Here is a 12,647-nt window from a genome sequence, read left to right as displayed (position 1 = left end):
ATTCAATTTCCAAACTCATCGCGGTGATCACTGGCCACTGGGTGATCGGCACTCACGCGGAGAAGCTTGGAATTCCGTACAACCCCCATTGCAGAAGCTGTGGGGATCCTGCAGAGAAAGAGACTGTGGAACACTTTCTCTGCAGATGTCCGGCTTTGGCGGCTAGGCGCTTGAGATTCCTCAGCGTCCCCTTTGGGGATGACTTGATGAAATTCTCCAGCCTAGATCCCTTTTCTCTCCTCCGCTACATCAACAGCACTGGATGGCTGTAGACGGTCTTATCTCCTCCCTTAATCCTTTCACAGGTAGTGGTCCACTCTATGGTATCAAAACGGCACGTAAGTGCTACTTGTAGCGAAAGTGTCTGATTATAAGATGCAAGAAAGCTGATTTCACAAAGCAGTTGAAAACTGTAGTCATGTGGGTTGGACAAATGAAATAGTAAACAAATGGCACAACTCGTTTATATGTATACATACTTATAGTTTCTAATTATCTCGATTTTACATTTTTCTATCCAACAGAACGCGAACAAATTTGTCACATTCGTTTTATTACGTGATTTGCCTTTTATAGTTGGTGCTTTAATGAATGAATTTATTGCGAAAAGACAAAATGACTTAAGTAACGAGCTCTGTTTGATTAATCGAAAATGAAAGGTCGCAATTTGTATTGGAAAAACATTAAGCAACATTTTTGTTGTTTGTCTTTTTCACATTCCATTAATTGAATATTACAAAAGTGATCTAAAATTGATTATGCAAATTTTATTATATCATGCGCAGTGCCCAACACATTTACGCTTTATTAATTAGAAAGAGCTCTGATTTGACTTAATGGTCCTATTTGTCAGTGCGTAGAGAAATCATGTACTATTAGTGATAAAATATTTCATTTAAGAGCAAAATTATTCAATATTATATCATAGCTATGATTTATCATTATCGAATGCGACATTTTCAATGCTAAAAAGTTTTGCAAACCATAGAATTTGTTCACTAATATAAGGTGACGCACAATTTATTAACCTATCGGAAGATGTTAGAATTATTGCATATGGCGGCGTATGTCAATTATATTTGGCACTTGTGAACTAGACATTGCAGGCAGTACACAAATACGGGAGCTAAGTTTTTCTGATAAGAATCATCCGACATACGAAAAACAAATTTGGCCAAAACTGAGGATTTTGTTAAAGAAAACTTAAAATAGGAATATGATCCATGAAATGGGATCCCTTTAACTTGGTAGCGAATGTTGAAATTAAGAAAATTTCTAATCTTACTAAGTCTAAATAAAAACTTCTAAAATATAAAAAAAAAAAATATTAATAAATAGAAGAAATATTTATGCCAGATAACATTGAAAACTAACTTATACTCATTTTCAATGTAGAAAGAACCAGTACTTCTGCACTCTAAGCAGCCCTGTGAGGATAAGCAGCTCATTTGTTTTTATATGTAACAAAAATTTATAATTTAGCATTTTCGCATGTGCACGTAGCACAGCTTACCTCATAAAAGGGTGGATTTGCAGGAACTATTGTTTTCATGCAATAAATGCATGACATTTTTTTTTATACGGGAACAGTGTCATGGGAAAAAATGATAAAAAATCAACGAAAGTTTTAGCGGCTTCAAACTTTCACTTGTTAACCCAGAATTCAGGGAGCTATAAAGCTGCTTAACCAATTTTTATTATTATTTTTATTACAGCCAGTCGTGTAAATACCGATTCTGCAGGAATGTTATCGATGCTTGACCCCGCTCTTGCATGTTTGCCAGTTTGTCCGCCTTTTCGTTGCCTTCAATGTTCCGATGTCCCTGGACCCAGATTAAGGGAACGTTGTGATTCTCGCTCAAGGTGGTGGGGCTATTTTTGCTTTGTTACACCAGCTTAGAGGTTGTTGCAGCCGAATCCAGTGCCTTCAATCCAGTTTGGCTATCCGAAAGAATACGATATTGCACTTAAAAGAGAAGTCTGCGATCAGGAGCCTACAAGCTTACACTATTGCCAATACTTTCGCTTGGAAGACACTGCAAGTATTAGGAAGTCGCACAAATTTTTCAATTATCGGTCTATGAGAATATATACAATACAATATCCAACAACACAATCCAGTTTTAAGCCATCTGTATAGACGGTAGTGTCGAAGTTGTTTAGTGAAAGTCCCTTACTACATTCCTCTCAAAATGGAAGGAGTGTGGCAAAATTCCTATTGAATGTCACCGTTGGAACGATGTAATCAGTCTTCCCCTTGGTGTACTGAGTTTGTCGCAATAACAGGCTGGCATGACAATAAGTATTTTCTCTCTCCCGACCCGCTTCATTTAACCTAAATGCACCAGAGATGTATTTCAGATAATTTTTTCGGTGAACGATATCGTTCATTACATGCTACCGCGTGTTCGAAGAGGACCCACATGCCTTTCCATGTTATTACGATTAGGAAAACAATACGATTCCAGTCCAGTCTAAGAGTCTTTTGTCAAATTCATAGCTGTCCATTATTATTTGTATAATTTATGATAAGCCTAAAAGTTTCCAAAATCGCATAGAAAAAATACATATTTTATTAAAAACAAAAACACGCTTTATTGTTTTACAAATTATTCGATTATACTTTTATAACCGAAGAAACCAGTTATAGAAACATATACTCGCCATTAAGGTGTTGAAAGCACTCACCACGCATTTTATTTTGGAAAAATGGAAACAGGGAGAAGTAATTAGGCAATAAAGCAGGTAAATACGTGTCATGAGTCAATAATTCAAACTTTTTCTACTTCAAATAATCAATTGCTGCAGTTCCAGCAACTAACGTCGTGTGAGAGCTAGCATTTTCATGGCGAATAATGCAATGCCGATTTTTGTTGTTGTGTTTTCCTGATTTCATCCAAGATTTCAAGCAAACAACTTGAAACGAGTTGGAGTCCTATTTCCATTAATGCGTTGACGTGCTGGAAAAGGCAATCACTCGACTTCCCCGATTCAAACGAATCGCAAATACAAAGAAATAAACCGACCTGGCTGAAACTTAGTGTGGGTTCTTTCAGGAGATGCTACTAACTAAACATAACCTCGTTACGCATCAGTAGTGCCATCTCTCTGACTTTGCAAGCAATTTTCAAACGACCGACGTGCGCATATTTGAAGATTCTTTGAAAATCTTTTTTGGAAAAATTAGGCAGAATCATGGCAGAATATGAAAAAAATTACTGTTTAACTACAAATCTGCGTACTGAATGGCAATGTCAATGCTACCTGCTTCATTTGACATCATTACACTATGCTCATATAGGTATATATATATATATATAATTGGCGCGTACACCGTTTTTGGGTGTTTGGCCGAGCTCCTCCTCCTATTTGTGGGGTGTGTCGTGATGTTGTTCCACAAATGGAAGGACCTTCAGTTTTAAGACGACTCCAAACGGCAGATGATTTATGAGGAGCTTTTTCATGGCAGAAATACACTCGGAGGTTTGCCATTGCCTGCCGAGGGGCGACCGCTATTAGAGAAATGTTTTTATTAATTTTGCTTTCACCGAGATTCGAACCGACGATCTCTCTGTGAATTGCGAATGGTAGTCACGCACCAACCCATTCGGCTACGGCGGCCTCATAATAACATATAATTTTACAGAAACAATTGTCTACAGCTTATTTTCATACAGGTGCGACAAAATTAATCACTCTTTCGATAGATTTATAATTTTTGCCAATGGCGTCGTTTGTCAATCATATTCGACAGTTGTGAACTAGACAACTGCAATATACAAACAGGCAAGCAATTGAGTGCGTAAAGGTCAGAAGGTCATATTTCCATAACTCAAATTGTGTTTTTTCTTTCGTTTTTCATTTATGTTAGTAAAAAAATAAAAAAAAAATCCAAAATAAAATTGGATGAATAATTTTGTGCCACCTTGTATTATTACCTTTTTCAAGATTGACAGATTCATTTCCCTTTTATGCTGAGCTACACAAATTTCTTTATTATTTACGGATTTGTGTTCACTGCAACAAGCTTTGAAAAACATATTCTATATATTTCTTACCGACCCTGCCATTGCATCCACTTGCATGTGCACCTTCAGCAGCAAACTTGTATACTTATGTATTTCTATGCACATTCTTACATACAAATAAATATATACCTATGGATGTCTGATTTTCGCCTGAAATTCACGCCATGCGAACACTAAGCAAAAGGCAAAGAATCAGAAAAAAATACTGAAATACAAAATATTTTAATTAAAATTTCCTAATCGTGTGTGAAGTGTTTTTATCTGATGGTGGGATCATTCGCCGCCGGATCCGTTTAACCTCATATCGTTTTGTCTCTCAGCCTGCATGACTGTCTATCTGTTTGTCTGTCCTTAGCGCACTGTTCATTTGCCTTCAGCCTTTTTTTCTACTGCCACTGCCACTGCTCTTCTTCTCCTTAACTCCTGAGCGTATTTGCTCGCTTACAAATCCGCTGTCTTGTTTGGTTGTGTTAAACTTGAAAGCGAATTAATACGAAACGCAAAGATCGCGTTTCCAATTGCCGTTTCGTGTTTGGAACTTTGTATTGCCTAGCTATGTAAGCCTGTTGTTGGTAGGAGTATGAGCGAGCGCTGCCGTTTGGTGTTGGTGCAGACTCCAACACCAGCCACCATGCAGCACGATTGCATCCTGAGCTTCAGCAGCCGTAAGCAGTAGCGGCGGTGGCAGGATGTGACAGTAAAGTAATAAATTGTATTTCGTTTCTTGTACGCCGATTTGTAGCACTGATATACATGCATATGTATGTACTTGTATGTATGGGTATGTAAACGAACGTATGCGTGCATGTACTCGTATATTTGTGTGTACTCGTACAATCGATTGACGCTTTGTTCGCAAATATTCTGAACGTACAAGTGTATGCCAATGGCGATGGTCCCAAATGAGCAGGCCATTGGCTAACTTATTTACACACATCTAGCCACCGATGTGTGATGGTGTCGAAAAGTTAGTTAGGATAGCCCTGAGAAATAATTTAAAGAATTTGTTCAATTGCCTGCGAACAAGGTAAATTTACACCGAATCGGAAATAATTTATTCATTTATTATTATTTGCATAACTGGTGGTGAAAGAGGTAAAGGGGCTACAGATTCTGTTGAATAAATAACCATTAGATGGCCAATGTTTGAGTGGAACTCGGTAAAACGGTGGCTACAAGCAATTACAGCCTAAGTCGAACATCAGGTTAAAAAAAAAAAAAAAAAACAACTTCACGTATTAAACCTCTATAGGAGTATTGCGCAGCAGTCAATATGCACCTTAAGCAAATATATTTTTATGAATCTGGGACTGACACAGAATGAACAATTAAGGAATGGGGAAGAGAGTATTGAACACTTTCTCTGCCACTATCCAACTTGAAGTTAATGACGTTCAAATAAATGTTACATAATCGCGCAGATGGCAGAAATATGGCTTTGAAATTGGCTTGATAACTTCTTGCAATCGATATATAGACAATTATATAGACAAAGATTATTGAGAAATATATTCGCCTATCATGTAATGACTGTCGGCCAAGTAATTTATGTCGACTCATATAAGGGGCAGAATAATTATACCAGCTCATTTAAAACAACGCTGAATATTTTGTGAAAATTGTTTGTACCTTTCGATTTTCCTCGAGTACGCAATGCGAGATCGTGTTAAGGCAACTTAGAGAGATTTTACAGTTTTTGGGTTTTTACAGTCTGAAGAATTTCTTGTGATGAAACCAACCCTTGCAAATGCTTTGGATATCACACAATCAATATGTCTGGTGAATGAAAGTTTAGTATCAAAAATAAAACTAAAATCTTTTATTTCCCACTTCCTACTTGGGATGCTGTTGTTTAATTTGTAGTAAACAGGAAAGAAATTTGGCTTCCTGTAAATGGTAAATGTTGAAATAAAACATTTATTGGCAGTCAGAAATAAATGGTTTGATGGGAACCAATTTTGAAAGGCATCGAGATTCGACTGTAAGTGTTGACTATCTGTTAAATTATGTACCTCTTAGAGCAGTTTTATATCATCCGCAAACATTAAACAGTTTGCAAACATGAAATGGTTAGTTTATAAAACTCATAAACAGCAATCGTCCGAAATGAGTTCCTTGCGGTATACCAGACCATGCACTGACTATTATTTTAGACGCAATAGGCCCAATTTTCACTAGTATTTGTCTACATTTTCAGAAACTAACGAAGAACTTCAAGAGATTTCCTTTAATGCCATGGTGTTCCAACTTATACAAAAGTATTGAATGGTCCACCTTGTCAAAGGCTTTCGAAAAGTATGTCTAATATGCGTCGTTTATGTGATCAAACAACTACAGACGTCATTCCGATCACCTGATTTATAGATTGGTTCAATCGGAAGGCAGTCGGAAGGAAAACGGTATGGAGAGTACGCCGGTTGAGAAAAAAACCCCGAATTCTGTGTTTCTTCAGTCGTCAAGTCTCTCTTGATACTATGGCCGATTTTCCCTTACTGCTCATCTCATATAAGGCCTCATATACGTATGAGTTTCGCAGAGAATATATTCTTCTAACTTACGTTAAGACACTTTTGAACTGCTTCACACAGCGCTATTCATTCCATAAACTAAATTATATTACTCACCACGCCTAATTTTTTCTTGGAAAGTCACTACCCTGTGCCACCATTCAACACGACTTATGAATTGGTTAGAGCGCTGCGGGTACTCGTATCATCAGTTATTTTTCTTTCGCCCTTCTATGAAACACACGCTAACACAATTGACTGAGTTATTCGATCTCATTCTAATACGTACAGAGCTTTCACAAAGAAATTAAAAATAAAATCTTCGAAGACCTTAGTTAAACTTCAAAACTTAGCTTGAATTATGTAGCACCAACTCATTACATAAAATATTATACATATTCCATAGATATGCATCTTCGTACTTCAACATCATCATTACTTTAATTTTTTCTCCACAGGTAAGCGCTGCTCCGAACGTGCTAACGAATGTTATGCCGGCCAATGCAAAAACGGTGGTACCTGCCTGTCTGGTTCTACGGAGAAAGGCATACAATCGCATTGCCGTTGTGGGCCCGGCTGGACTGGCGCCTTTTGCGACGAGCCGATTGATCAATGCAGCGGTCAGCCATGCCACAATGGCGGTACTTGTGAATCCGGTACCGGCTGGTTTCGATGTGTATGTGCACAAGGCTTCTCTGGACCGGATTGTCGCATCAATGTGAACGAGTGTTCGCCGCAACCTTGCTTGGGCGGTGCGACGTGCATTGATGGAATTGGCGGTTATACGTGCATTTGTCCCCCAGGACGACATGGATTGCGTTGTGAGATTTGTATGTCAGATTAATGGGGATAATTAGGCAAGCGTTTTCTAATTGGCTTTCATTCTCTCTTACAGTGCTTTCCGATCCGAAATCTACCTGCCATAACTCTACGAATTCATTATCACCTTATCAAGCATTGAATCAAAGCTATGGCGAGTGGCTAGAGCTGGCGCTTTCTGGGAACACAGACGAATTCTGCAATGCTTGTATCTGTGAGAATGGTACTTCGCGCTGCACGAACCTCTGGTGTGGTTTGCCGAATTGCTTTAAAGTCGATGCGACAAGGAAATCTTCAAATCTATCTGGGGTGTGCAAGCAACACGAGGTCTGCGTGCCGACAGTGAGTGAGGCATGTCTCTCACCCCCATGTGCAGTACGTGGTGACTGTCGTGCGCTAGAGCCATCGCGTCGCGTAGCTCCACCGCGCCTGCCTGCCCAACCTGAATGCTGGCCAAATCAAGCGGTGCTGAATGAGAACTGTGCACGCCTCACTATTATACTAGATCTGGAGCAAGTTGGTGAAGGTTCATCTGTGGAAGGGCTTTGTGCGATTATACGTTTTTTACTGGCCTCGAAACTGGTGAAAATTCAGCGCGACAGCAACGAAGCTATGCTAATTATTATATGTGACTTGAAGACAGGCGCAAATGATACCATAGAAGTAACTGTGGTAAGTAATGGAATTTAGTGTATACTCGGTTAATTTCAAAATTCAATTATCTTTTTTCAGTCATCGACTACGTTAGCAGATCCTCGATTGCCCACAGTGGTCGGCTTACTTGGCGAGCTGCTTTCCTCACGTCAACTCAACACTCTACAACGTCGCAACGAGTTGCGCCACGGGAAATTTGCACCACTAGTATCCATACTTGAAGTAAAGGTGGAAACGGCACTCGTAGCCGAAGGCAACCACAACAGCCTACTTATCGGCATTCTCTGTGGCATCTTTATTGTACTTATCGGCTGTGTAGTATTCATAACTCTCATTTGGCGTCAACGACTTCATTCACGCTCTACTTCGGGCATCAATCTTACACCCTCTATGGATGCATTGCGCCACGAAGAGGAAAAATCGAATAATTTACAGAACGAAGAAAATCTGCGACGTTACACGAATCCGCTCAAAGGTTCCACCAGTTCATTGGGTCGAACCAATGGCATAGAACTTAGCCTTAATCCATCGCCAGAATTGGCCACAGTCTCCTCACTAGTAACCGCTTCTACCTCAGCACTGCACCGTTCGCAGCCACTCTATCCAGCCAATTGTGGTGAATCGAATTTCGACTGTGACTTGGAGGTGAATGCGACGGGTAGTAGAGGTAATGCGGCGAGCAAAACCGAGCTACATCATGCACATGTACAAAAGCGCAACTCACAAATCTTGTTACACAAAACGCCCAATTCCGATATGAAGAAGAACACAGTCGGTTCGCTGGATAGTCCACGAAAGGATTTTGGAAAGAGATCAATCAATTGTAAATCAATGCCACCACCTGCCAACGAAGACTCGGACGTGCTCACAGTGGTGGTGTAGTATTCGATCGTAATAGCAGTTGAGCAGCCTGTAAGCAATTGAGCCGATGATCTCAGAATATCTACCGAATTAATTAGCAAACTTTAGGGTTAGATAAATCGCCTTTTTGCGAGAGAGGAAAGGAATAAAAATATGTACAAGCAATTGAATCTATATCCGCCGAAGCTTCGATTTTTACTTAGACTATGGGTTGATCAGAAGGAAGAGCAAACGGGAAGTGGACCAGTTGTGTGTATCAAAATGATTATCGCCACTTCCTCATGCCATGCACACCCGCTTACAGTAAATATGGGTATAATTGAACGAAATTTTACTTAATAAATTGTTTATGAATTACGACTTTTTCGAACTTATCTAAACTATTTAGCTAGATATGAAAATGAACGATTAACGTGGAGATAGCAATATGCAATAGTAAGTAGTTTAATTAAATTAAATTGTTAAGTTTGGCTAAGGAATAAAAATTATTGTAGAAGCTAGATAAAATTAGATAAATAGAATAATGCATATACTACTACTAATAAATATAATGTTGAGTTTGAAAAATCCTACAGCGTGTGATATTATAGATTAAATAAATACAAATTTATAAATAACTTAGACAAAAAAATATTATTTTTTTGGTATAGTAAGGGCATTAAAAAATCCTTGTACAATACAGATAAGTTGATTGTAAATATAATTAAAAATAATGCAAACAGAAATGCAATGTGTAAATAAAAAAAAAAATAATGAAAACAAAAAAAAAAAACAATATGAAAAATATTAAAAGACTTAAACAAATGATCTAAAAATGGCTTTTAGTATTTCTTGTTTTTTATTTTCCTGCATATTTTTAATTACCTAAAACTGAACTGTTATCGTATTATTGAATTGAATTGTATTCTTATTTTCAATGCTTCCATATTTTAAGAGGATTTTAGATTTGTATTTTTTCACAACTAGGCTGCAATAAAGTATATTACAATTAACTAATAGGTTTAGTTAGCCATTATTTATTTTGAATATTCATTAGGTTTTGTTTAATGTAAGTCAACTTTTCTTTAAGCTCTTTAATTTTAATTTAAGAAGAAGAGGAAGATTTTAGTTGTATGCTTAGACCTTTAACTACTTTTATAAATTATTTGTAAAAAGTGAATAATAAAGTTTTTTTGAAATAACAAGTTATTTTATATTTACAAATATTTGAACCAGAATTGAGAAAACTTTTAAATGCGTTACGTTGCTTTAGATTTTCTTGTTAATTCTAAAGAGAAACTTAAGCAAAGCGACAGAGTTTTTAGTAAAATAAAAACTAATAATAACGTAAAACATAATATCATCTTCAGAAAAAAGACGTATGCCAAAATTCCATAAAATGATTATTATTACTACTAATTCCTATGAGGGGATATAGCACGGCGACTTGAAAGATCCAATGTGGGACATGGATCCCGATTATTTCTTTGAGCCCAACTCAATAAATTTTAGTTCTATTTTATTGAGTTTTATTTCCTTTTCTTGTAAAATATGTTTACCCAGGTGCCTGTGTCGCTTATGCATCAATGAAACACGTATTTGGCACTTATCTGCCTACAGCACTTGCAAGGTCCAATAGAGTATATTCCCTGATTAGTACGATGTCAATTCAATTTCTAATGTCAGAATTTCTATAATGATTTTAAATTTATTCTCCTTTAATGTCATCATCATCATCATAGCATCACAGTTCGGAGTGAATCGTTGCTTCTATTACAAATCGGCCCCACGTCACTCGGTCTTCAGCTTTTCTCTTGACATCAGATATACGAGATATAGTTCGCATGACTTCTTTTATGTAATCTCTCCATCTTTTGCTTGGCCGACATCTTCTTCTGTCGCCTTTTATATTTGTTTCGAAGATCTCTTTTACAGTTCAATCATTGAGCATACCGTACCATCGAATTCTTTACACTTTAACGTGTCTGATTGCATTTGCACCTCTGATAAGTGTGTCTAACTGTGTATTGTACCGAGTGCGGTAGGCATCATTTTGAAGACGTATCTTTCTGAGAATCTTTAACGCCACAAAATCTTTAAATCGGTTGATGTTAAAGCTACCCATCATTGATTTTGATTGCGATAAGCCTGGTAGATTGTCCCAGTCTGATTTTCTGTCTTTCTTCTATTTCCTGAATAAAAGAGAAGAAGTTGGCCTTTCCTGGGCCACAAAAAGTTCTGGTCTTATAAATGGCCCAGTAATTCCTACGCACCCTGGATACGTGCCTGGTGGTTCTGGCCTAAGATACTCAACTTATCAAGACCTAGTAGCTTGCTTATTCTAACACCAGTTTTTATGGCTTGATTACTGACTGGCTACCAGTAAGGATATACCTATAGATATGCTTTTTTCTGAAGTTAGCGCATCTTTCCATTGCGTAGAATTCGGCGTGAAATATATAAGTATTTGTGTACTTGCCTGGTGCTTCCACGTATCTTTTCCCAGCCCCACAGACACTTGCACCTGTATCTTTCTCGGTGAGTAATCCTTCCGTGTACCATGTCATCATGTTCTAGTTTATTTTGTTGGTTTTGGATAACTCTTCTTTTTATTGCATCGTTCAGTCTTGAAACATTTGACAAAATTGCATCACGAAAAGAGGTGTGAATTTTTATCACGAACGAACGAAAAAGCTTGTTGTGTAGAAATTGAAAAGCTAGTAAAAAATATGAATGTATCAATAAATTTAACAACACTGATCGACATAAATGAACTTTCTTTTAATTTTTTCCTAAAGTAAAAAACAGATGTAAAAAAAAATTATAAACCCAAAAGTGACAGGAACTTTATGTTTTTACTGTTTAGTGGTTTGAATGTCAAAATCAGCTGATTTCTTTCCACAATCTTAACGCATTTCAATCAGGCTGTAAGTCAAAAAAAAACACTTTAACATTAAAACCACTAAATCGAAAGAAAAACTAAATCAGCTGTTCTAGTCACACTAGTTACATGAATTCGCCTTGAATCAATTATTCAAATTCAAATGTCGTTATGCAACAAGGCGAATTGAATACTGAAGATGACGTTTTCCCAAATCCTTCACTTTATTTTTCGCCATGTTTACAAGTCTGACGTCAAGCTCCTGTCTAATACAAAACAAACAAAAGGACGAGAAATTATATGTTTGTGAAAATTCCGTGCATGGCTTGGTGATATCGTCATTTGCAATATTTAAATTAAATAAACGAATGAAAACGAAGTACTACGAGTTAAATTGTGAAGGCACAAATCAATAAAAAGCCTCTAAATGCACATTTATTGCATTTTTATACGGATGGCGCCGTGGAAGCGGTGTTTGTGTGTGTGTATTTTCGTGTGATTGGTAGTTTCTATTGCTTTCGCCTATTCTTCGTCATACAAACAAGTAATTTCCCTTCCTTCTGTTTGTTTATTCATGGAGCCTGACATCACAGCGAATTCGGAAAGCGCAATCTTGTATTATATCATCCTTGGTTATTCAACCTTTCTAAAACTTGATTTAAACATTTATTTAATTATTTATTTTTAGATGATGAATGCATTAAAAATTTATATAGGCTAAGTAGATCACAGTTTATAATTAGAGTAGAGGCTTTGAAAATTAAAATTGCAAATTTATTTAAAAAAATATACATATCTAATGTTTCGAAATATACTTTTCTAAAATAAAAGTAGTCATTAGGATTATATAACGGAACTGGTTAACAGGATTATACGTGCATGGAAAGTGTTCTAAGTAGTAAATACAATAATCGATAT

General features: G+C 37.0%; 1 protein-coding gene across 2 annotated transcripts in view; it reads left to right on the top strand.

Moving 5' to 3' along the window:
• Window positions 1-9,558, top strand: part of LOC128855000 (protein serrate) — a 147,831-nt gene extending 138,273 nt beyond the window's left edge. For both annotated transcript variants that reach the window (XM_054089539.1, XM_054089538.1), the window contains 3 exons: window positions 6,994-7,365; window positions 7,431-8,026; window positions 8,087-9,558. In XM_054089539.1, the coding sequence (XP_053945514.1) occupies window positions 6,994-7,365; window positions 7,431-8,026; window positions 8,087-8,890 (1,772 nt within the window). In that variant the 3' untranslated portion in view covers window positions 8,891-9,558. The remainder of the gene's footprint in view (window positions 1-6,993; window positions 7,366-7,430; window positions 8,027-8,086) is intronic.
• Window positions 9,559-12,647: the final 3,089 nt, after the last annotated feature.

The sequence above is a fragment of the Anastrepha ludens genome, chromosome 2, assembly GCF_028408465.1.
Source record: "Anastrepha ludens isolate Willacy chromosome 2, idAnaLude1.1, whole genome shotgun sequence".
In the NCBI taxonomy this organism is placed as follows: Eukaryota; Metazoa; Arthropoda; class Insecta; order Diptera; family Tephritidae; genus Anastrepha; species Anastrepha ludens.
This window is presented reverse-complemented; position numbering and strand designations above follow the sequence as displayed.